This window comes from Callionymus lyra, chromosome 7, assembly GCF_982586985.1.
Source record: "Callionymus lyra chromosome 7, fCalLyr1.hap1.1, whole genome shotgun sequence".
In the NCBI taxonomy this organism is placed as follows: Eukaryota; Metazoa; Chordata; class Actinopteri; order Syngnathiformes; family Callionymidae; genus Callionymus; species Callionymus lyra.
Genome location: NC_141824.1, coordinates 6,460,505 through 6,482,213, shown reverse-complemented (window position 1 = coordinate 6,482,213; position 21,709 = coordinate 6,460,505). Strand labels below are relative to the sequence as shown.

The window sequence follows — 21,709 nt, the reverse complement described above, 5'->3', positions numbered from 1 at the left end:
CTGTGAACTACACTACAAAGAACAAGCACTTTTCTGGACTGATTTGACATCTGTGATCTATGAGGTTTAGATCTGGAGACTGACTAAGAGACTCCAGGTCCTTACAATGATTTTTATGAAGCCATTCCTTCAACACAAAGGTCACCTTTGGATCGTCACTGTAATGGTTTGGTGTGAGGATGGAGTGTGATGTTGGTGCAGAGTTAAGTTAAGACTATACTTTCAGGGATCATTTCTATAGTTCTTAACTTAAGAAATGTGTTTGTAAAGTGTTTGGTGTCACTAACCATGATGAAGAGTTGTGATATTCCTTCCTGAGTGTGAAGCAGACAGAGAATAATGATTCACTTCATATGTTCTCTGTCATTGATGATCCTTCTTTACTTCCTTGTGCAGTATTGAGAGGAATATGATCAGAGTGGTTGTTGGTTCTGTCAAAGTTTAATATAAACATCCTATGGTAGTGATGCGAGATGAAGCCTCATGAAGCACCGAAGCCTCCCAGCCGAGTAGTTCATCTTTGGAGCAAAGCCTCGTGAGGCTTCATTTGCGCGACCATCCCATCATGTGGACAATTGGGAGCATTGCATAAAAAATGTGCTTGACAACCTTGTTTTTTTAGAATAATTATTCATTTTTATTTAAAAAAAGCAATTTTCCCACAGTACTGGGCTTTAGCCGGTTTCTTTTTTTACTGATTATTTCCCCGGCTTTGGAAAAAATCCTTTCGCAGGGGACGGATGAAGCCGGGGTACACAGTATTTTCATGGCCAGCTGAAAGAGAGATGGGTGTATATTTTTACATTTCGCCCAGTACTGTAGGGGGTCCTCGTTTCTAGGAATATTGTGTTCGTTGAGGTAGGTCTTCACCGCCACCGTAGCATCAACCGTTTCATTCCTCGGCCTGGTCTGCTGTACTGTGGCATCTAAACGATGCCAGAGTTTGCTTCCTAAAACAGAAAAGCTGCATGTAAGTGACCACATAAAATAAATAACAAACAGTAGTATAGTAAATAAATGAATTTGAAAGAAGCCATCTAGCTTGCCTGACGTTGGTTCAATTGTCTCGTTGGTCTCCAAGCTCTCATGCAGGGCTCTATAATGCCTCAGCATTGATGAAGTGTTGTTGTTGTTATATTATTATATTTTATATATACACATATAAAGTATATTTATGTATATATAAAAGTTAATAATTGGTGTATATATACAGGTATTTGACAATATTGTAACAGAAATGAATGGGACACTTATTTGTGGAGGAGACTTCAATGTGGTATTAAACAGTACATTAGATCCATCCAACAATAGAAGAAATATGAACCATCTTACAAAAACAATCAAAAACATGTTAAGAGACTACGGTATGATGGATCTATGGAGAAGGTTACATCCAAAAAACAGGGATTACACACACTACTCGGCACCTAACGGAAGCTATGCAAGGATCGACTATTTCTTTCTAAATCAAGAAGATTTTTACAAAGTAGAACAGTGTGTAATAGGAGAAGCGGATATATCTGACCACAGCCCAGTAATATTCAAAATTAAACTAAAATCACGAGTTAAAAAAACAATGTGGAGGTTGAATATTGGTATTCTGAACAAGAAAAAAATAGTTGAAGAAATCAAAAATGATATTTTCACATATGAAAAAGAAAAGGAAAATGGTGAGGTTAACCCTGCAATAGTGTGGGATGCTCTTAAAGCAGTTATGCGGGGAAATATTATAGCAAAGTGCTCTTTACTGAAAAAAACAAGAGAAGCAGCATATAAGGACGAGAAAGAAAAACTACTAAGGTTAGAACGACAACACAAAAACAGCCAGGACCCCACTCTACTTCCAAAGATACAAGAAACCAGGGAGAACATAAAAAGACAATTAAATTCAGAAGTAGAAAAAAGAACTAGGTATTTAAAAGAGTCATATTACGAGATGGGGTCAAGAGGAACGAGACTTTTGGCAAGAAGACTTAAAAAACAGCAGATCGACCGCTCCGTTCATAAAATTAGAGATGCTTTAACAAATGAAGCCACTTTTGATTTAGAGGAAATAGAAACTAAATTTAGAAATTATTATGAGAATTTGTATAAACAACCACCTTCTGCCGACATAAGTCAAATCAAAACTTTTCTTAACTCACTAGATCTACCATGCATCGGCACAAAGCAAAATGACCTCCTAACAACACCGATAACAAAAGTGGAAATAGAGCGAGCAATTGGAAGGTTCAAATCAAATAAATCACCAGGTAGTGACGGTTTACCGTCTGAATGGTATAAAACATTCAATGAACAGCTGACCCCGATGCTACACACATCATTTAACTACACTCTTGAACAGGGTGTGATTCCTCCGTCTTGGAGCGAAGCTATCATCTCAGTTATCCCAAAAAAGAAAACCAGTGAGAAGTGTGAAGACGACAGGCCGATCTCATTATTAAACATAGATTATAAACTTTACACTTCCATCATAGCAAAAAGATACAGCACATTCATGACAGAGATAATTGATGAGGATCAGACCGGATTTATCAAGGGCCGTCAAACGCATGACAATATTAGGAGGACTATGCATGTAATAGATCATGTGGAACGTAACAACATCTCAGCTGTCCTCATAAGCTTTGATGCAGAAAAAGCGTTTGATTGCGTTAATTGGTCATTCCTGTATCTTGTACTAGAGAAATTTGGACTAAATAGTAAAGCAATACGATGCATTAGATCGCTCAATCAAAAGCCGACCGCAAGAATAAGAATAAATGCTAGTCTATCAGACCCTATTACCTTAGAAAGATCTACAAGACAAGGTTGTTGCCTCTCACCAACTCTTTTTGCTATTTGTATCGAACCATTGGCCCAAGCAATCCGACAAAACAAGGAACTTAAAGGTATAGAAATGAATCACGAAAAACAAATTATTGGACTTTTTGCAGATGACATAATATGTTATTTACAAGAACCAGAAACTAGTATTCCAAAAGTAATACAACACATGGAAGCATTTGGCTCCTGTTCTGGCTACAAATTAAATTGAGCAAAAACGCAAATTATGGCAATGAATTTTACTCCATCTGAGAATCTCAAAATAATATTAAACACAAATTGGTTTGCCAAAAAAATAACATACCTAGGGGTCACCTTGACCAAGGAATACAAGAAACTGTCTGAAGAAAATTATAGCAAACTACATAAAGAAATTAAAACTGACCTAGAAAAGTGGGGTCCCCTTACACTGGATTTGAGTTCAAGAATAGATACAATCAAGATGAACATCCTACCTAGATTACTTTACCTGTTTCAAGCATTACCAGTTGAGGTACCAGAGATTCTATTCAGAGTGTGGGACAAATTGTTCTCTAGATTTATATGGAATGGACAAAACCCGAGAGTAACATTTGAAACCTTACAGATTAGTAAAGAGGGAGGTGGGATGGCTTTACCAAACATGAGAGGATACTATCTTGCGGCCCAGATAGGACCAATTATAAGTTGGTGTGACCAACACTTTGACGCAAAATGGAAAAATCTAGAAAAAAATGTAGAGATCAGGAAATTCGAAGTCTAATTGGAGACGGAAAAACCATGAAGGAATATAGTAACCAATTAGATACAATAAGTCAATTCACACTTGAAATGTGGTTCAAGGTGGTCAGAAAACACAAATTGGAAAATGAAATTAAAATATTCAGTTGGATAGCATACAATAAAAATTTCACTCCAAATAATCTGGATTTACAGTTCAGGCAGTGGATCCAGGTTTAACTGCAATATGCACAGACACAAAACATGGCAAAATGATGAGCTTCCAAGAACTGAAACAAATATACTCTCTAAATAACAGAGACCACTTTAGATTCTTACAATTACGGGACTTCTATGACAAACAAATTAAACCAAACATGAATGAAAACAGAAATGGTATAATCCAAACTTTGATTGGAACCTATAACGGCAAGAAGTGTAAAATTGTCTCAACATTATACAAGCAAATGATGGAAACTAAGGGAAAGACAACAAATGATGTAAAGGAAAAGTGGGAAAAAGAGTTCCATATCAGTATAAGTCAAGAAGAATGGTCACATATTTGGAAGACGCAGCATTCTACGACATCTTCTCGTATCTGGAGGGAACACTGCTGGAAAAATGTAATAAGATATTTCATTACACCAAAAATTAAAAGCAGACAACTGTCATCGGACCAGTCGTGTTGGAGAGATTGTAACGAAGTCAATGTCGATGCTCATGTTGTCTGGTATTGCTCTAAAATCAGGAAATATTGGAAGGATGTGCATGAAGCAGTTGAAAACATCTTGGGCTATAATATTCCACCTGCATGTTCAATTTTGTACCTGGGCTTAAATTCAAACATTGTAAACAAGGAAGACAAATATTTATTTAAAATACTAGTGGCAGCCGCTAAAAAGGCCATTACCAAAAAATGGCACAATACGAAAACCAGTGGAAGAATGGACTCACATTGTCAAAGGAGTTTTTGAAATGGAACTTTTAACCCACAGGATAAGGACACAAGAAGACAAATTTATAGAAAAATGGAAAAAGTGGACTCTCAATACTGCACAAGGAAGTAAAGAAGGATCATCAATGACAGAGAACATATGAAGTGAATCATTATTCTCTGTCTGCTTCACACTCAGGAAGGAATATCACAACTCTTCATCATGGTTAGTGACACCAAACACTTTACAAACACATTTCTTAAGTTAAGAACTATAGAAATGATCCCTGAAAGTATAGTCTTAACTTAACTCTGCACCAACATCACACTCCATCCTCACACCAAACTATTATAGTGATGGTTGATTTTTTATTTTAGTTGAACAAACATGATACTGTGTGATTCACATTAAATACACAACTTGAAATGTATTTACAAATCAAACACATGCACCACAATACTTTCAAACTAGGTTTCTACATTATTTAAAAAACACACGTAGTAAAGTCAATATTAGAATAAACAAATGTCAATTAATAATAGATGGCGGTCTCTGCACTATTCTCCATTGTTTTGAACAATTTTTCTAATGAAACATCACATCATTTTTAAACTGATGGCGCCACCTACTGACCTCTAAACAACATGACACTGTTTCATTTGGCTTCATTAACACATCACTATTAAACACACAACATGAAATGTATGTTTATATCAAACACATGAACCATAAAGCTTTCAAAGTAAGTTCCTACATTATTACAAAACATGGAGTAAAGTTAATATCATAAGAAACAAATGTCATTTAATGAATAATGTTGAGTAAAATATTATTTATTTCTGTGAACTACAGTACAAAGAACAGTTTGTGGTCAACATTAGAACAGAGAGCAGAGTCAGCATTTCTTCAGTTTGTTGTAGAGCCAACCAGTTGAGGAACCAGTGATTTGTTGGAGCTTCTGGTGCCACTAAAATCAACCTCAAACCCTCGAGCCTCACTGTTCTCAAGAGGAAAGAGGAAACACTGGTGGAAAACCATAGAAAAGCCTTGGTCGGCACAATGGATGATCAAAAACCTTCATCCCAAGAGTAGGCTTGTCTGACTGAAAGAGAAGACTGTGTTCTCGTCCTGGACAAAGTGCAGAATGAGACAATATTTACACTTTTAAAATGGAAAACCAACACTCTGATCATATTCCTCCCCTCAATACTGTGAACTTACATATTAATCCAAATGAAAGTTCAACACATGCACCAAAATGTTCACATTGAGTGTTTAAACCAACCATGTGGAAATGTTTAATGTTTCATCTTGACAAAGAAACAAAAGTGAGAAGAATTATTTTCAATAAACTATCATCAAGAACAATTTCTAGTCGAAGTGTGTCAGGAAACTTGTAGATTCATAACTTTGTTGGCAGCATTACAGACTCAACACAACACGCTCAAAAGATATTCAGTCAGGGAAGAATCATTGTGGCAGATAAGGACAATCACCATGAACGGATACTGATCACATTCATTTGTGTGTAAAAACAAAACCTGATTGAAAATGTTAATTAAAATGGATTTAAAGACATTTTGATGAAGTTAAATATTGTAGCTCATCACACAACTTTATTTCTGTATGAGATTTATCAACTAAAAAAACAATCAAATATTGTATACTTTAAGTAAAAATGATATATTTTAATTCTATAATTCAACCTGAAAGTTATTTTTTTTATTTTCTCCACTGCTTATATCCCCACTTTCAACCTGCTGTTGCCTGAGACCTTTACTTTCTCTGACAGGTTTACTTTTGAGGGCCAGTTCATGCTAAGGTTTGTGGGTAAATAGTACCAAGAACAGGCAGTTTTACTTCCTGTGAGACCATACAATGTTGGAGAGATCGTAGAGCACCAAGAGCTCACTGACCAGGAGGGAACTGAAGATAGTTCAAGTGTTTTTTTAACTACAGAAAGTCTGTCCGTAAAATAATGAAAAAAATGGTTCTTGAATTGATGAAAATGACTGAAAATCATTCAAATGTATTTACTGTTTGAGCTCAATGTCATGTTTGAACCACTAGAGGGAACTAGAAGCTTTTCTCGTCTCCACAAAAAACTTTATTTTTTACTTTCATAGTAATATTTTAGAAAAACTTTTTTTCTGAATAAAAGAGAATAGAAAGGAAGGAAAGAAAGTTTATACATATAAATCATCGTATGTCAAAATAAAAAGCAATTCAATCCACTTTTATTTCTCTTCACTTTAATTTGACACTCCTGGTATTCCATAGTTCACATTCTGCGTGACTTTAAGGTTCAGAAGAACGACTCTAAGAAATAATCATAAAGTTTAAAGTGGAGTTCTGCTTCATTGGTGCTCCGCCCTCCAACGGCTTCGCTATGGGTTTACCCCGAGGCACCGCCTCGTCTCTGAGAAAGCTTAATGAACTCGCCACCCAGCAGGGGGCAGTACCTTCCTATAAAGGCGGGCAGCACCCGCCGCACTTTCTCCAACTGAAAACTCAGCGAGAAAGCTCCTGACAGTGGAATGTAATGATGGCGAATGAATATTGAAGTGAACCATGTGTGCACGAAGACTCCCTGAAGAGGAGACACACATGTCTGCTTCGTTTTGCCTAGAGGCCCAAATCACACGGGATGATTATGTGGCCTTCCGAGCGCTTCCCACGGCTTTTGACAGTGTTGGGAAGCGTTCGAGGCTTGTCGACCCACGCCGCCTCAGATCATGATTATGATCAACACAGGACTGCCGTGTTGTTTAAAATAACAACACGGCAGTCCTGTGCGCTGCACTCGACAAGCTCACGTTCCAACGTGTTGGGCCCTGATGAGTCGAGCTGAGTCGTCCATCGGTCATGAACAGATGCCGACGAGGAGGACGACTGGCTCGCTGCATGGAGTCGACCATGAGGTATGCGAGAGCGATCAGGTGAGTATCTCTTGCAGGTCTCATGGCCCTCCTGCAGCACTCGACGGGTTCACTTGAGAGGTGTTAGTGTGCATGTGGCTCCGCCTGTGAGTGTGACGTATTCACAGGCGTCATTAGAGACTTTCGCCGCTAATGCTAAGCTAACATGCTCCGCCGTTCATAGACGGCGAGAGTTTCCTCTCAGAACACAGTTCGGAGGAGGTTTTAAACCCCTTCGTCCGGGTCATGCCGAGACTGTAATAACGGAGTCTGTCCACACGAATGAAGGGCAGACTCAACCATGTGCTTTGTTTCCAGATAAGCAAATGTCCACGAGACCGGCTTGATCAGCTGTGTTTACTTCACTTCCGTGTTGACATGCGCTGACGGGGTTTGACCGCCGATGAGCGTTGTCAAAAAAATCCCGGCGCCATGGATGACGTCACGTTGGCGGAGAAACGTCATGGATGACGTCACGTTGGCGGAGAAACGTCATGGATGACGTCACGTTTGGCGGAGAAACGCCATGGAACGGACGCACCATTGAGAGGAATGGCCCGGCAGGAGGCGGCGCAGCTCCGCCATCACCTGCATGGGCGTGATGACGAGGCGCGACGAGGATACGCGGAGAAGATCCCGTTCGTCGGCGTGATAAGCAAATGTCCACGAGACCGGCTTGATCAGCTGTGTTTACTTCCGTGTTGACATGCGCTGGCGGGGTTTGACCGCCGATGAGCGTTGTCAAGAAAATCCCGGCGCCATGGATGACGTCACGTTTGGCGTGATGACGATGCGCGACGGGGATACGCGGAGACGGAGATCCCGTTCGTCGGCATCATCATCTGGTGCTGGGGGGAAGCGTCACCAGAGACCAGCCACCCCAGCAGCACCAACAACATCGGCAACAGCGGCGGCGTGCGACGAGTGAGCGTCGCCAAGATCCGCAGCGCGAGCCGGGGAGCCAGCAGCCGCAGCAGAGTCGACGGCCGAGGGCTCCTCCCCCTCCCTATTCATTCAAGGGAATGTGTCGGGAATAAAACAAGAGAACGTATGACGTTTCTGTGGTTCGTTCTGAGAGAGATGTTGGTAGCGTGCATGTGTTTCCGCCTGTGAGTGTGACGTATTCACAGGCGTCATTAGAAACTTTCGCCGCTAATGCTAAGCTAACATCCTCCGCCGGTCATAGACGGCGTGATTTTCCTCTCATAACACAGTCCGAAGGAGGTTTTAAACCCCTTCGTCCGGGTCATACCGAGACTGCAATAACGGAGTCTGTCCACACGAATGAGGGGCAGACTCCAACCACATGTGTTTTGTTTACAGACGAGCAGAGGTCCGCGAGACCGGCTGAATCAGCTGTGTTTACTTCCGCGTCGACCAGCGCTCGTGCCCGACAGAGCGTGACAGCTGATGAGGTGAGTGGAACTTGTCCGTGGTGCGTGGCGGTCGGATCTCACGAGTGACGAGGGACGCGTATGGTGGAGCAGGAGAAACTATCCTGTTTGAGAAACGAGGTGTCTACTCTGCTGCAGAAGGAGGTCGTAGAACTGGTCCCTGCAGCCGAGATGATGACAGGGTTTTACTCCCGGTACTTCCTCGTGGCGAAGAAGACCGGGGGTTGGAGGCCCATTCTGGACCTCAGCTATTTGAACAAGTTCATAGCTACCCGCCCGTTTCGCATGTTGACGGTCAAGAAACTGCTTTCAGGTGTATGTCCAGGAGATTGGATGACATCTATCGACCTGACCGACGCGTACTTTCACATACCGATAGTCAAGAGACATCGAAAGTACTTGCGTTTCGCCCTCGAGGGTCGGGTGTTTCAGTACACTCGACTTCCGTTCGGCTACTCTCTGGCACCCAGGACCTTCACCAAGTGTGTGGAAGCGGCAGTGGAGCCTTTGAGAGTGAGTGGGGTAAGGATCTTGACCTATCTGGACGACTGGTTGATCCTTGCCAGGTCAGAGGCAGAAAGTTACGCTCACACACAGAAGGTGTTGAGCCATATTGCCACCCTGGGGTTCACAGTGAACCTCAGCAAGAGCGCTCTGACTCCAGTTCAACAGTTAGTTTACCTGGGGGTACTGTTGAACTCGGAGGAAGGATACGCGCGCCTCCCGGACGTGCGTATCCAGCCCATTCTCCGACTGACAACACAGTTGCTGGAAGCTCGGTGTCACGTGACAACAGCAGGCACTGTTATGTCCCTCCTGGGGCTCATGGCGGCAGCCCACACGGTTGTTCGGCTGGGCTTGCTGCACATGAGGGAGCTTCAGAGATGGTTTGGTCGTCTCAAGCTAGACCTCAAGCGGGAAAGAGGTCGGAAAGTGCGCCTTCCCGCTCGGGTTTTGCAGGACATCCAGTTCTGGAACTCTCACGCCAACCTCAGGCGGAGAGTTCCATTGGGTTGCGTCCTTCGTTACACTCAAGTGTTCACAGACGCTTCCCTGACAGGTTGGGGAGGCACCTCGGGTCAGGCCTATGCCAGTGGGGTCTGGAGCAGTCCGGTGCTCAGACACATAAACTGGCTAGAGCTGAAGGCGATTCACAATGTCCTGCTTCACCTCTCTCCCCAACTGTCACAGTCCAACGTCCTAGTATTTTCAGACAGCTCCACCGCCGTGGCGTACGTAAATCGCCAAGGTGGAGTCAGATCCCCAGCCCTTCTGTGTGTGGCAAGGAAGATTTGGCTGTGGGCGGACTGTCACCTGCTTTCGCTCAGAGCCCAGCACGTCCCGGGCGAGCTGAATGCAGTAGCGGACAGACTGTCGAGGGGAGCCGTCCAGGACGAATGGGGTCTGTCCGAGGCAGTGGCAAGCGAGATCTGGTCTCGATTCGGTCACCCGGTTGCAGACCTCTTCGCCAGCAAGGAGAACTTCAAATGCCCTCTTTGGTTCTCCCTCAGGGCTTCGGACCGCCCCCCACTAGGCGTGGACGCTTTAGCCCATTCGAGGTGGCCGGTCGGTCTGCTGTTTGCCTTCCCTCCTCCGCGGCTCCTTCTCCCCCTGATTCGGAGGACGAGGCGGGGGGGGCTGAGGTTAATTCTAGTGGCACCAGACTCCCCGGGGGCGCTCTGGTTCCCAGAGCTGGTGCGCATGGCGGTCGGGGCCCCGTGGGCCATCCCTTGGGGCCCCGCTGCCCTGTGTCAGGCGGGGGGGGGACACTGACAGCGCCCCCGGTGCTGGGCCGGCCTCTCAAGGTGTGGCTCCTGCACGGGACGAGCTGATCGGGACCCTGGACCCGGACTTTCTCCACACGCTGGAGAACGCCCGGGCCCCATCAACACGTAGGCTTTATGCCTCAAAGTGGGGGATATTCTCCCGCTGGTGTTCAGACAGGTCCTTGGACCCCAGCTCTTGTTTGGTCTCCGCTATCCTGTCTTTCCTGCAACTTTTGCTGGATAACGGGCGGACTGTGGCGAGGGCGAGGAACTTCCGTCCCGTCTGGTCGATCAACTGGAGAGGTGCGTGGCGGTCGGATCTCACGAGTGACGAACAGGTCGGGACCGCCAGCGGGGCTGGAGAATGTACGGGACCGGGTGAGTGATGCGGTGCCGACGCGCGCGCGACCTAACTCACTTCAGCTCCGGGTTAATTCTCCAGCGCTTTCCTCCACATCGCGGGTTTTGTCAGCTCCGGTGACACTAAGAAGTGCTCAGGGAGTTGGGAATACTTCCGGGGGGGGGAAGGGAACACGCACGACGCGCATCTGAGGTGTCTCACGCGCACTTGCGCGCTTCTCCCACAGGGCCGGCTTTTATGTATGAGAGTGGGGGTTCTAGTGAATCCAACTCGAGTACATGCTCTGTGGATTCAAGAGATAGAGACGCGGCTTGTGTGATGCCCTTTCGTCTACGGCCCGTCCATAGGGGGCGGGCCAGAAGACTACCCAAGGTTCGCCAGGGCTGCGGTTCTGACAGAACATTATTCGGCTTGGAGTCGCCTGGTTTTACTTCTAGGACCCACTTGGCTGGGGGGAGTAATCAGGCGGGGCTATGCGCTACAGTTTGCCCGTCAACCCCCGCGTTTTTCAGGGATTCTCTGGACGCGTATGGTGGAGCAGGAGAAACTATCCTGTTTGAGAAACGAGGTGTCTACTCTGCTGCAGAAGGAGGTCGTAGAACTGGTCCCTGCAGCCGAGATGATGACAGGGTTTTACTCCCGGTACTTCCTCGTGGCGAAGAAGACCGGGGGTTGGAGGCCCATTCTGGACCTCAGCTATTTGAACAAGTTCATAGCTACCCGCCCGTTTCGCATGTTGACGGTCAAGAAACTGCTTTCAGGTGTATGTCCAGGAGATTGGATGACATCTATCGACCTGACCGACGCGTACTTTCACATACCGATAGTCAAGAGACATCGAAAGTACTTGCGTTTCGCCCTCGAGGGTCGGGTGTTTCAGTACACTCGACTTCCGTTCGGCTACTCTCTGGCACCCAGGACCTTCACCAAGTGTGTGGAAGCGGCAGTGGAGCCTTTGAGAGTGAGTGGGGTAAGGATCTTGACCTATCTGGACGACTGGTTGATCCTTGCCAGGTCAGAGGCAGAAAGTTACGCTCACACACAGAAGGTGTTGAGCCATATTGCCACCCTGGGGTTCACAGTGAACCTCAGGAAGAGCGCTCTGACTCCAGTTCAACAGTTAGTTTACCTGGGGGTACTGTTGAACTCGGAGGAAGGATACGCGCGCCTCCCGGACGTGCGTATCCAGCCCATTCTCCGACTGACAACACAGTTGCTGGAAGCTCGGTGTCACGTGACAACAGCAGGCACTGTTATGTCCCTCCTGGGGCTCATGGCGGCAGCCCACACGGTTGTTCGGCTGGGCTTGCTGCACATGAGGGAGCTTCAGAGATGGTTTGGTCGTCTCAAGCTAGACCTCAAGCGGGAAAGAGGTCAGAAAGTGCGCCTTCCCGCTCGGGTTTTGCAGGACATCCAGTTCTGGAACTCTCACGCCAACCTCAGGCGGAGAGTTCCATTGGGTTGCGTCCTTCGTTACACTCAAGTGTTCACAGACGCTTCCCTGACAGGTTGGGGAGGCACCTCGGGTCAGGCCTATGCCAGTGGGGTCTGGAGCAGTCCGGTGCTCAGACACATAAACTGGCTAGAGCTGAAGGCGATTCACAATGTCCTGCTTCACCTCTCTCCCCAACTGTCACAGTCCAACGTCCTAGTATTTTCAGACAGCTCCACCGCCGTGGCGTACGTAAATCGCCAAGGTGGAGTCAGATCCCCAGCCCTTCTGTGTGTGGCAAGGAAGATTTGGCTGTGGGCGGACTGTCACCTGCTTTCGCTCAGAGCCCAGCACGTCCCGGGCGAGCTGAATGCAGTAGCGGACAGACTGTCGAGGGGAGCCGTCCAGGACGAATGGGGTCTGTCCGAGGCAGTGGCAAGAGAGATCTGGTCTCGATTCGGTCACCCGGTTGCAGACCTCTTCGCCAGCAAGGAGAACTTCAAATGCCCTCTTTGGTTCTCCCTCAGGGCTTCGGACCGCCCCCCACTAGGCGTGGACGCTTTAGCCCATTCGAGGTGGCCGGTCGGTCTGCTGTTTGCCTTCCCTCCTCCGCGGCTCCTTCTCCCCCTGATTCGGAGGACGAGGCGGGGGGGGCTGAGGTTAATTCTAGTGGCACCAGACTCCCCGGGGGCGCTCTGGTTCCCAGAGCTGGTGCGCATGGCGGTCGGGGCCCCGTGGGCCATCCCTTGGGGCCCCGCTTCCCTGTGTCAGGCGGGGGGGGGACACTGACAGCGCCCCCGGTGCTGGGCCGGCCTCTCAAGGTGTGGCTCCTGCACGGGACGAGCTGATCGGGACCCTGGACCCGGACGTTCTCCACACGCTGGAGAACGCCCGGGCCCCATCAACACGTAGGCTTTATGCCTCAAAGTGGGGGATATTCTCCCGCTGGTGTTCAGACAGGTCCTTGGACCCCAGCTCTTGTTTGGTCTCCGCTATCCTGTCTTTCCTGCAACTTTTGCTGGATAACGGGCGGACTGTGGCGACACAGAGTGTTCGCATCAGCCATAGCGACAAGGCATGTCGGTTTTGAGGGTGCTTCGGTTCACGCCCACCCTTTGGTGGCGCGTTTCCTGCGGGGTGCCTGCAGGCTTCGACCTCCTGCAAGGCCTTCCAGCCCTCAGTGGGAACTCCAGTTGGTACTGGACTCTCTCACAGGGCCGACCTTCGAGCCTCTTGACCAAGTCCCACTGGATATCTTGTCTTTCAAGGTATCGCTCCTTCTGGCACTAACAACCACGAAGAGAGCAAGTGAGATTTGTGCCCTCTCCATTAGCCCTGAGTGTCTTTCCTTTGGCGTCGAGGAGTCTTCGGTGTCTTTGCGTCCTAACCCAGCGTTCCGCCCGAAGATTCTGAGTTCCTTGTTCCGGGCGACGACCTTCACGCTGCGGGCCTTCACCCGCCGCCTCACTCGGACCCGGGTCAGGAGCGTCTCCACCTGTTGTGTCCAGTGAGGGCGTTGGCCTGTTACTTGCGGCGGGTGGCCGAGTTTAGGCGCTCTGATGCCCTTTTTGTCTGCCACGGTAGATGCCGGCGGGGAGAGGCGCTCTCCCCCCAGAGGTTCTCTCATTGGGTGAGATCGGCCATTATCCGTGCCTACCGAGCAGGGGGTGGATCCGCTCCTAGCGGTCTGAGGGCACATTCCACCCGTGGCGTGGCAGCCTCAGTGGCTCTTTTGCGGGGTGTGGCAGCAGAGGATATCTGCTCTGCTGCCTCTTGGGCGTCCACGTCTACCTTCGCTAAGGCCTATCTCCTCGACGTAACGGCGGGATCAGTAGCTCATACTGTCTTGAGCGCTGTTGTGCCCCCCTCAGGGCCCACGGCTCAAGTGGGTTTGGACCCTGGGCCGGCGGGGCCCTAGTGATGCTGCTCCAGGAGCGGCGTCCAGCTGGGGGTACATTTATCCCGTCAGGCTTCGCCTTTTGGGTAAACCCATAGCGAAGCCGTTGGAGGGCGGAGCACCAATGACGCAGAACCCCTGAGTTATCTATTATAACCTCAGGTTCTGCGAGTTGGTGCGAAGCCCTCCAACCTCGTCGCCCAGCGGCCGCCCTTCTCGCTGAGTTTTCAGTTGGAGAAAGTGCGGCGGGTGCTGCCCGCCTTTATAGGAAGGTACTGCCCCCTGCTGGGTGGCGAGTTCATTAAGCTTTCTCAGAGACGAGGCGGTGCCTCGGGGTAAACCCATAGCGAAGCCGTTGGAGGGCTTCGCACCAACTCGCAGAACCTGAGGTTATAATAGATAACTCAGGGGTTTTACTTCCTGTGAGACCATACAATGTTGGAGAGATCGTAGAGCACCAAGAGCTCACTGACCAGGAGGGAACTGAAGATAGTTCAAGTGTTTTTTTAACTACAGAAAGTCTGTCCGTAAAATAATGATAAAAATGGTTCTTGAATTGATGAAAATGACTGAAAATCATTCAAATGTATTTACTGTTTGAGCTCAATGTCATGTTTGAACCACTAGAGGGAACTAGAAGCTTTTCTCGTCTCCACAAAAAACTCGTTTTTTTTTTACTTTCATAGTAATATTTTAGAAAAACTTTTTTTCTGAATAAAAGAGAATAGAAAGGAAGGAAAGAAAGTTTATACATATAAATCATCGTATGTCAAAATAAAAAGCAATTCAATCCACTTTTATTTCTCTTCACTTTAATTTGACACTCCTGGTATTCCATAGTTCACATTCTGCGTGACTTTAAGGTTCAGAAGAACGACTCTAAGAAATAATAATAAAGTCTAAAGTGGAGTTTTTGTCACAGAAAATAGTCGTAATAACATGTTTGGTTTACTTTCACTTTCCATCTGGACGTGACGTCACACTGAATCCTCATTGGCTCAGATATTTCTTCCTGCGTCTGTTGTTTACTTTCACTTGTACTTCGTTCGTCGACCTGAAGACTTGTTGGATCCTAGTCTCCAGAAAAGAGCTGAAGATGAAGAAGGTGTTGTTTGTGCTTGTTGTGTGGATCCACAGCTCAACTGCGAGTGAGTCTCCTTCCTCCACTTTCATGTGTTCACACCTGCGTCACCTTTTATTTCTCCAAATACTCTTCACTACAACCTTCATGACCTTTTCACTCTCAGAGGAGTCAAAGTGTTTCACTGATTCACTTTTCATCTCAGAACCGTGAAGAAGTCGTACACAGAAAAGTAGATCCGAGCTCAATGTCAGGTGCTCACCTGGTGGCGCTGTTGAGTCACTTCTGTTGATTGACGGAGGAACTTGTTTGACGCTGAACAGAAAGTGACTCCAGAGTTTTGCTTCATGAGCTGATCACTTGTTTTTAAACGATGCTGCCATCAGGAGATTCATTGACTCACAAGAAGAGCTTTTACAATTTTCATTGATTTGACTTTAGTAAACAAGTCTATCATGAACTAAAATGAGGAAATAAAAACAAAGAAAGTGTCGCATTTCTTAAGTGCGCATGTTCAGACAACCTTGTAGCTCAGCTCACTTCAACATATTATCAGATCTCACAGTTTATTGGAGCAACTCAGTGAAGCAGCTGCTCTGAACTTGTGTTTGGACTTAAAATATCTAAATGAAACATTTACAATCATGTTGAACAGTAATCTTCAGAAACATGTTATTTATAAACTGATATAAACTCATGTTATTTAAGTTCATCATTAACCTTAATGTCCTTCAATGATCTTTATTCTATCAATCATTCTTCGATTTGTTCCATGAACTTGGTTTTAATATTTTATTATCTATGCGTTTTTTAAAAACAATTTCAATTTAGTTGTTTGATCTTTTTCAACATTGTTGCTCCTGTTTCTTCTTAATTCATCCATTTATTCTTTTAATTCTCTTTATTCCTTATTTGTTTTATTATAAATATTTATTACATTTCAGATTGTTATTAATATTAATAGTTTTTTCTTCTTCTTTCTTCTTCTTCTTCTTCTATAGTTGTGTCCCAGTTAGCCAGGGTTCTTGGAGAGTGAAGTGTGAAGGATGTTCTGCTGGTGTCCGTGTGTGGACGTGAACTTTGTGTCACTGCTGACTGTCCCTCTGTTCTTCACCTCTTTGTCTTTGTAGAAGATGTGATTGTTCTGCTGCATCACAACGTTGTGTCATCAGAACCAGAGAAGATCTAAACTTTGTTTTTGTGTCTCACAGTGATTCACACAATGCAGATGTTCATCACTGCGTCTGCTGGAGTTAAAAACTTCCCAGAGTTGGTTTCTGTCACTTATGTGGACGGAGTTGAAGTGGAACACTACGACAGCAACACCAGGAGAAAAGTACCCAAACAAGACTGGATGATCCAGGTCACAGCAGATGATCCTCAGTACTGGGAGAGAAACACAAATATGTTAAATAATTACCAGCAGGTCCAGAAGATCAACATTGAAATAGCAAAACAAAGATTCAACCAAACTGGAGGTTTGTTGTCTTTAAAATCAATGTTTGACCTTAAACTGAATCATGTTCAACCTTTTTACATCCTGAACCATCAATCTTGTATACAGAGTAGATCAGAGGAGGAAACTGGAGTAGATCATACAAGTTCAGAGAAGGAGAGAAGACCACAGTGGAGTATTTAACAGTGGAGTAGATCGCAATGGAGTAGAGTAGATCACAGTGGAGTATTAAACAGTGGAGTAGACCACAGTGGAGTGTGAAACAGTGGAGTAGACCACAGTGGAGTATTAAACAGTGGAGTAGATCACAATGGAGTAGAGTAGATCACAGTGGAGTATTAAACAGTGGAGTAGATCACAGTGGAGTATTAAACAGTGGAGTAGACCACAGTGGAGTATTAAACAGTGGAGTAGATCACAATGGAGTATTAAACAGTGGAGTAGACCACAGTGGAGTGTGAAACAGTGGAGTAGATCACAGTGGAGTATTAAACAGTGGAGTAGATCACAGTGGAGTATTAAACAGTGGAGTAGACCACAGTGGAGTAGATCACAGTGGAGTATGAAACAGTGGAGTAGATCACAGTGGAGTATTAAACAGTGGAGTAGATCACAGTGGAGTATTAAACAGTGGAGTAGATCACAGTGGAGTATTAAACAGTGGAGTAGATCACAGTGGAGTATTAAACAGTGGAGTAGACCACAGTGGAGTATTAAACAGTGGAGTAGATCACAATGGAGTAGAGTAGATCACAGTGGAGTATTAAACAGTGGAGTAGATCACAGTGGAGTATTAAACAGTGGAGTAGACCACAGTGGAGTATTAAACAGTGGAGTAGATCACAATGGAGTAGAGTAGATCACAGTGGAGTATTAAACAGTGGAGTAGATCACAGTGGAGTATTAAACAGTGGAGTAGATCACAATGGAGTAGAGTAGATCACAGTGGAGTATTAAACAGTGGAGTAGATCACAGTGGAGTGTGAAACAGTGGAGTAGACCACAGTGGAGTATTAAACAGTGGAGTAGATCACAATGGAGTAGAGTAGATCACAGTGGAGTATTAAACAGTGGAGTAGATCACAGTGGAGTATTAAACAGTGGAGTAGACCACAGTGGAGTATTAAACAGTGGAGTAGATCACAATGGAGTATTAAACAGTGGAGTAGACCACAGTGGAGTGTGAAACAGTGGAGTAGATCACAGTGGAGTATTAAACAGTGGAGTAGATCACAGTGGAGTATTAAACAGTGGAGTAGACCACAGTGGAGTAGATCACAGTGGAGTATGAAACAGTGGAGTAGATCACAGTGGAGTATTAAACAGTGGAGTAGATCACAGTGGAGTATTAAACAGTGGAGTAGATCACAGTGGAGTATTAAACAGTGGAGTAGATCACAGTGGAGTATTAAACAGTGGAGTAGACCACAGTGGAGTATTAAACAGTGGAGTAGATCACAGTGGAGTATTAAACAGTGGAGTAGATCACAGTGGAGTATTAAACAGTGGAGTAGATCACAGTGGAGTATTAAACAGTGGAGTAGACCACAGTGGAGTATTAAACAGTGGAGTAGATCACAGTGGAGTATTAAACAGTGGAGTAGATAACAGTGGAGTATTAAACAGTGGAGTAGACCACAGTGGAGTATTAAACAGTGGAGTAGACCACAGTGGAGTATTAAACAGTGGAGTAGACCACAGTGGAGTATTAAACAGTGGAGTAGATCACAGTGGAGTATTAAACAGTGGAGTAGACCACAGTGGAGTATTAAACAGTGGAGTAGATCACAGTGGAGTATTAAACAGTGGAGTAGATCACAGTGGAGTATTAAACAGTGGAGTAGACCACAGTGGAGTATTAAACAGTGGAGTAGATCACAGTGGAGTATTAAACAGAGGAGTAGATCACAGTGGAGTATTAAACAGTGGAGTAGATCAGAGTGGAGTATTAAACAGTGGAGTAGATCAGGTCTCACTCTGGTTTCTCTCTCAGGTGTTCACATCAATCAGATAATGAGCGGTTGTGAGTGGGACGATGAGACTGGAGAGGTCAAAGGTTATGGACAGTACGGCTATGATGGAGAAGACTTCATCGTGTTTGACCTTCAGACTCTGACCTGGGTCGCTCCGAGTCCTCAGGCCGTCATCACCAAACACAAGTGGGACCAGAATGAAGGCATGAAGAAATATAATCAGTTCTATTTCACCCAGGAATGTCCAAATGATCTGAAGAAGTTTGTGAAGTTTGGGAGCAAAACCTTGATGAGAACAGGTAGTTCCATGACCTTCTTCTCCTTCTGCTCTCCTTCCTCCTTCTCTCCCTCCTCTCTCTCCTCATGTCCTCTCTCTCTCTCTCTCCTCTTATCTTCTTTTCCTCACCTCCACCCCTGTCCTCCCTCCTCCTCCTCTCCTTCATTCTCTGTCCATCCTTTGACTTTCTCTCTGAAGTTTGGTGTCTCTCCCTTCAGAGCGTCCACGAGTGTCTCTCCTCCAGAAGACAGCCAGCTCTCCGGTCACCTGCCACGCTACAGGCTTCTACCCCGACAGAGCCATGTTGTTCTGGACCAAAGACGGAGAGGAGCTGCACGAGGACGTGGAACACGGAGAGATCCTCCCCAACCCTGACGGAACTTTCCAGAACATGGTGGACCTGAAACTCCCGTCTGACGACTGGTCCAGGTACGAGTGTGTGTTTCAACTGGACGGCATTCCGGAAGACGTGGTCACCAAACTGGATCCGTCAAACATCCTGACCAACGGTAAGAGTCTTCAGAACCTTCTTGGTGTCTCCAGAGGTTTCTTTCATCCAGATGAGAGTCCAGGTGTGGTCAGCATGGATCTGCTGAATGAGGCCCCACCACGTCTCTAACACTGGTCACCTGATCATGTCTCCACTTACTTTGCTCTCCATCCACAGCCAGGACTTTCCTGACCTTGTACATCATCATGGCCGCCGTCGCTGCCTCCGCTCTGGTGCTCACAGTGGTTGGATACTTCATCTACAAGAAGAAGAAGAAAGGTGAGAGTTTGTGATTTGATCCAGATCATCTCCAGATACTGGAGAGAAAGAATAGAAGGTCAAAGAAGGTCAGCAGAGATGAAAAGAGGTCAGAGGAACTCTTCTATGTTCATCTTCTTCAGGTGTAATTTGTCCTCTTTCTTTCCATTTCAGGCGACTCTGACTCGTCTTGTAAGTACATGATCTTGTCTCAGCTCAGATGTTGACCATGTGACAGAGTGCTAGCATGCTAGCATCAGTGTTGACACTAGTTTCATCTGCTGGTGAGAAGCACACAAGCTAACAGGGTTTGTGATCTTACAGCGGCCCCCAGCTCGGAGCTGGACCATCTGAAGGATCCGCCCGTGGACAGAGACTAAAGTCAGTGGATGATAATTGTCACTTTTCTTCAAGACTCACTTCACGCATGATTTTACAAGTTGATACATTTTTCTGTCTCCGTGTTTCAGGAGGAATCGACCAAGAAACGTCTTTTTCTTCTGAGACTCTGCAGACGTCAGAGCTGCTGATCTTTGTTCCTTCACTGGAAATGTGTTTGAAACTCACATCAGGATGTCATGTGATCTGAGCCGTTATGAAAACTACACACACACACAGATAAATGCACACACACGATTCTGTACCACACAAATACACTCACACACACAAACACTCACACGCATGCTTCACTTTAACACAAATAAATGCACACACACAAACACTCACAAACATGCTTCTCTAAAACACAATAATGCACTCACTCACAATCACACACAATCACACACACATGCTTCACCATCACACAAGGATGCACACACATGCATTTCTGACACACAAAAATGCACTCACAAACAACTGCAAACACACACACGCATGCTTTACCAAAGCAAAAACACGCACACACACAAAAAAGCAATCACACACAATGACAAACACACACACATGTGCTTTACTACTACACAGAAATGCACACACATAAATACTTAAACACATGCTTCTCTGGTGCAACAAAAGCACTAACACACAATAACTAACGCACACACACAGATGTCTCTGTAGACAAAATGATACACACACGGAAAATATATACAGACAAACAGAGTCTAAAAACAGGTACTGACACACATAATCAGGCACACATGCCCAAACACACTCACAGAAACAGTTGAACAAACCTGAAAATAGGCGCACACACATATAAAAAGATAACAAACACATGTATTTACACATCAAATAACAAACAGAAGTACAAACATGCAAAAACCAAAATGGAAAAAAAATCAGACACACAGTGACAAATTTATGAATGTGTAGACACACACACACACAAACACACACACACACACACACACACACACACACACACACACACACACACACACACACACATACACACGCACACACACACACACAAGTACACGCACAGACAGTTTTGTGTTCATGTAATAGTTTGTGTGTTTCCTTCCTGGTGTGTAGACACTAGTTAATGAAGCGTCAGTTGTGATGTCAGAGGTGAAGAATCTTGTCAAACATAGTTGAACTGCTGCTTCATTTCTTGTGTGTTTTGATCTTCAAATAAATGGACAGAAAACGTCCACATGTGTTTGGACTCCAAATGTTCAGTAAAGTCACTTGTCATTGAGGGTCAGTGGAGGCTCAGAAAGAATCCATTTGTGCAGCTGTTATGAAAGGTCAACATCTCTGACCTCTCCTTCTGTTTCCTGATCAACTCATGTCCTAAATATGACTGTATTGCTTTGATCAACTCGTCTTGTGCTGAACAGGTGCACATAAGTTGTGTCCACTTTTGTGTAGAAGAAAAATTCAGAAGAGCTTGTGCCGACAATTCACATGTAGAAACTTGATTCAAAGTTTCCTGCTGAGTCGGCTGAATGTGTTTGTGGAGGTTTGCTCTCTGACCTGCTTCTCTCAAGTCAAACTTCATC

At 45.5% G+C, this 21,709-nt stretch overlaps 1 protein-coding gene, 1 non-coding gene and 1 pseudogene across 2 annotated transcripts; 2 read left to right on the top strand and 1 right to left on the bottom strand.

Annotated features, from left to right (window-relative positions):
• Positions 1-210: 210 nt before the first annotated feature.
• On the top strand, positions 211-423 carry LOC148074899 (small nucleolar RNA U3). Its single transcript, XR_015711906.1, has one exon. It is a non-coding gene; the product is annotated as a small nucleolar RNA U3 (small nucleolar RNA).
• Positions 424-4,566: 4,143 nt separating this feature from the next.
• LOC148074898 (small nucleolar RNA U3) lies at positions 4,567-4,762 on the bottom strand (annotated as a pseudogene).
• Positions 4,763-16,526: 11,764 nt separating this feature from the next.
• Positions 16,527-21,358, top strand: LOC148074897 (major histocompatibility complex class I-related protein 1-like). The gene is made up of 7 exons (XM_087795087.1): positions 16,527-16,787; positions 18,759-19,037; positions 19,234-19,524; positions 19,683-19,784; positions 19,938-19,955; positions 20,088-20,144; positions 20,234-21,358. Exons 1-6 carry the CDS (start codon positions 16,532-16,534, stop codon positions 20,141-20,143), a joined length of 1,002 nt encoding a protein of 333 aa, XP_087651213.1. The 5' UTR covers positions 16,527-16,531; the 3' UTR covers position 20,144; positions 20,234-21,358.
• The last annotated feature ends 351 nt before the right edge of the window (positions 21,359-21,709 follow it).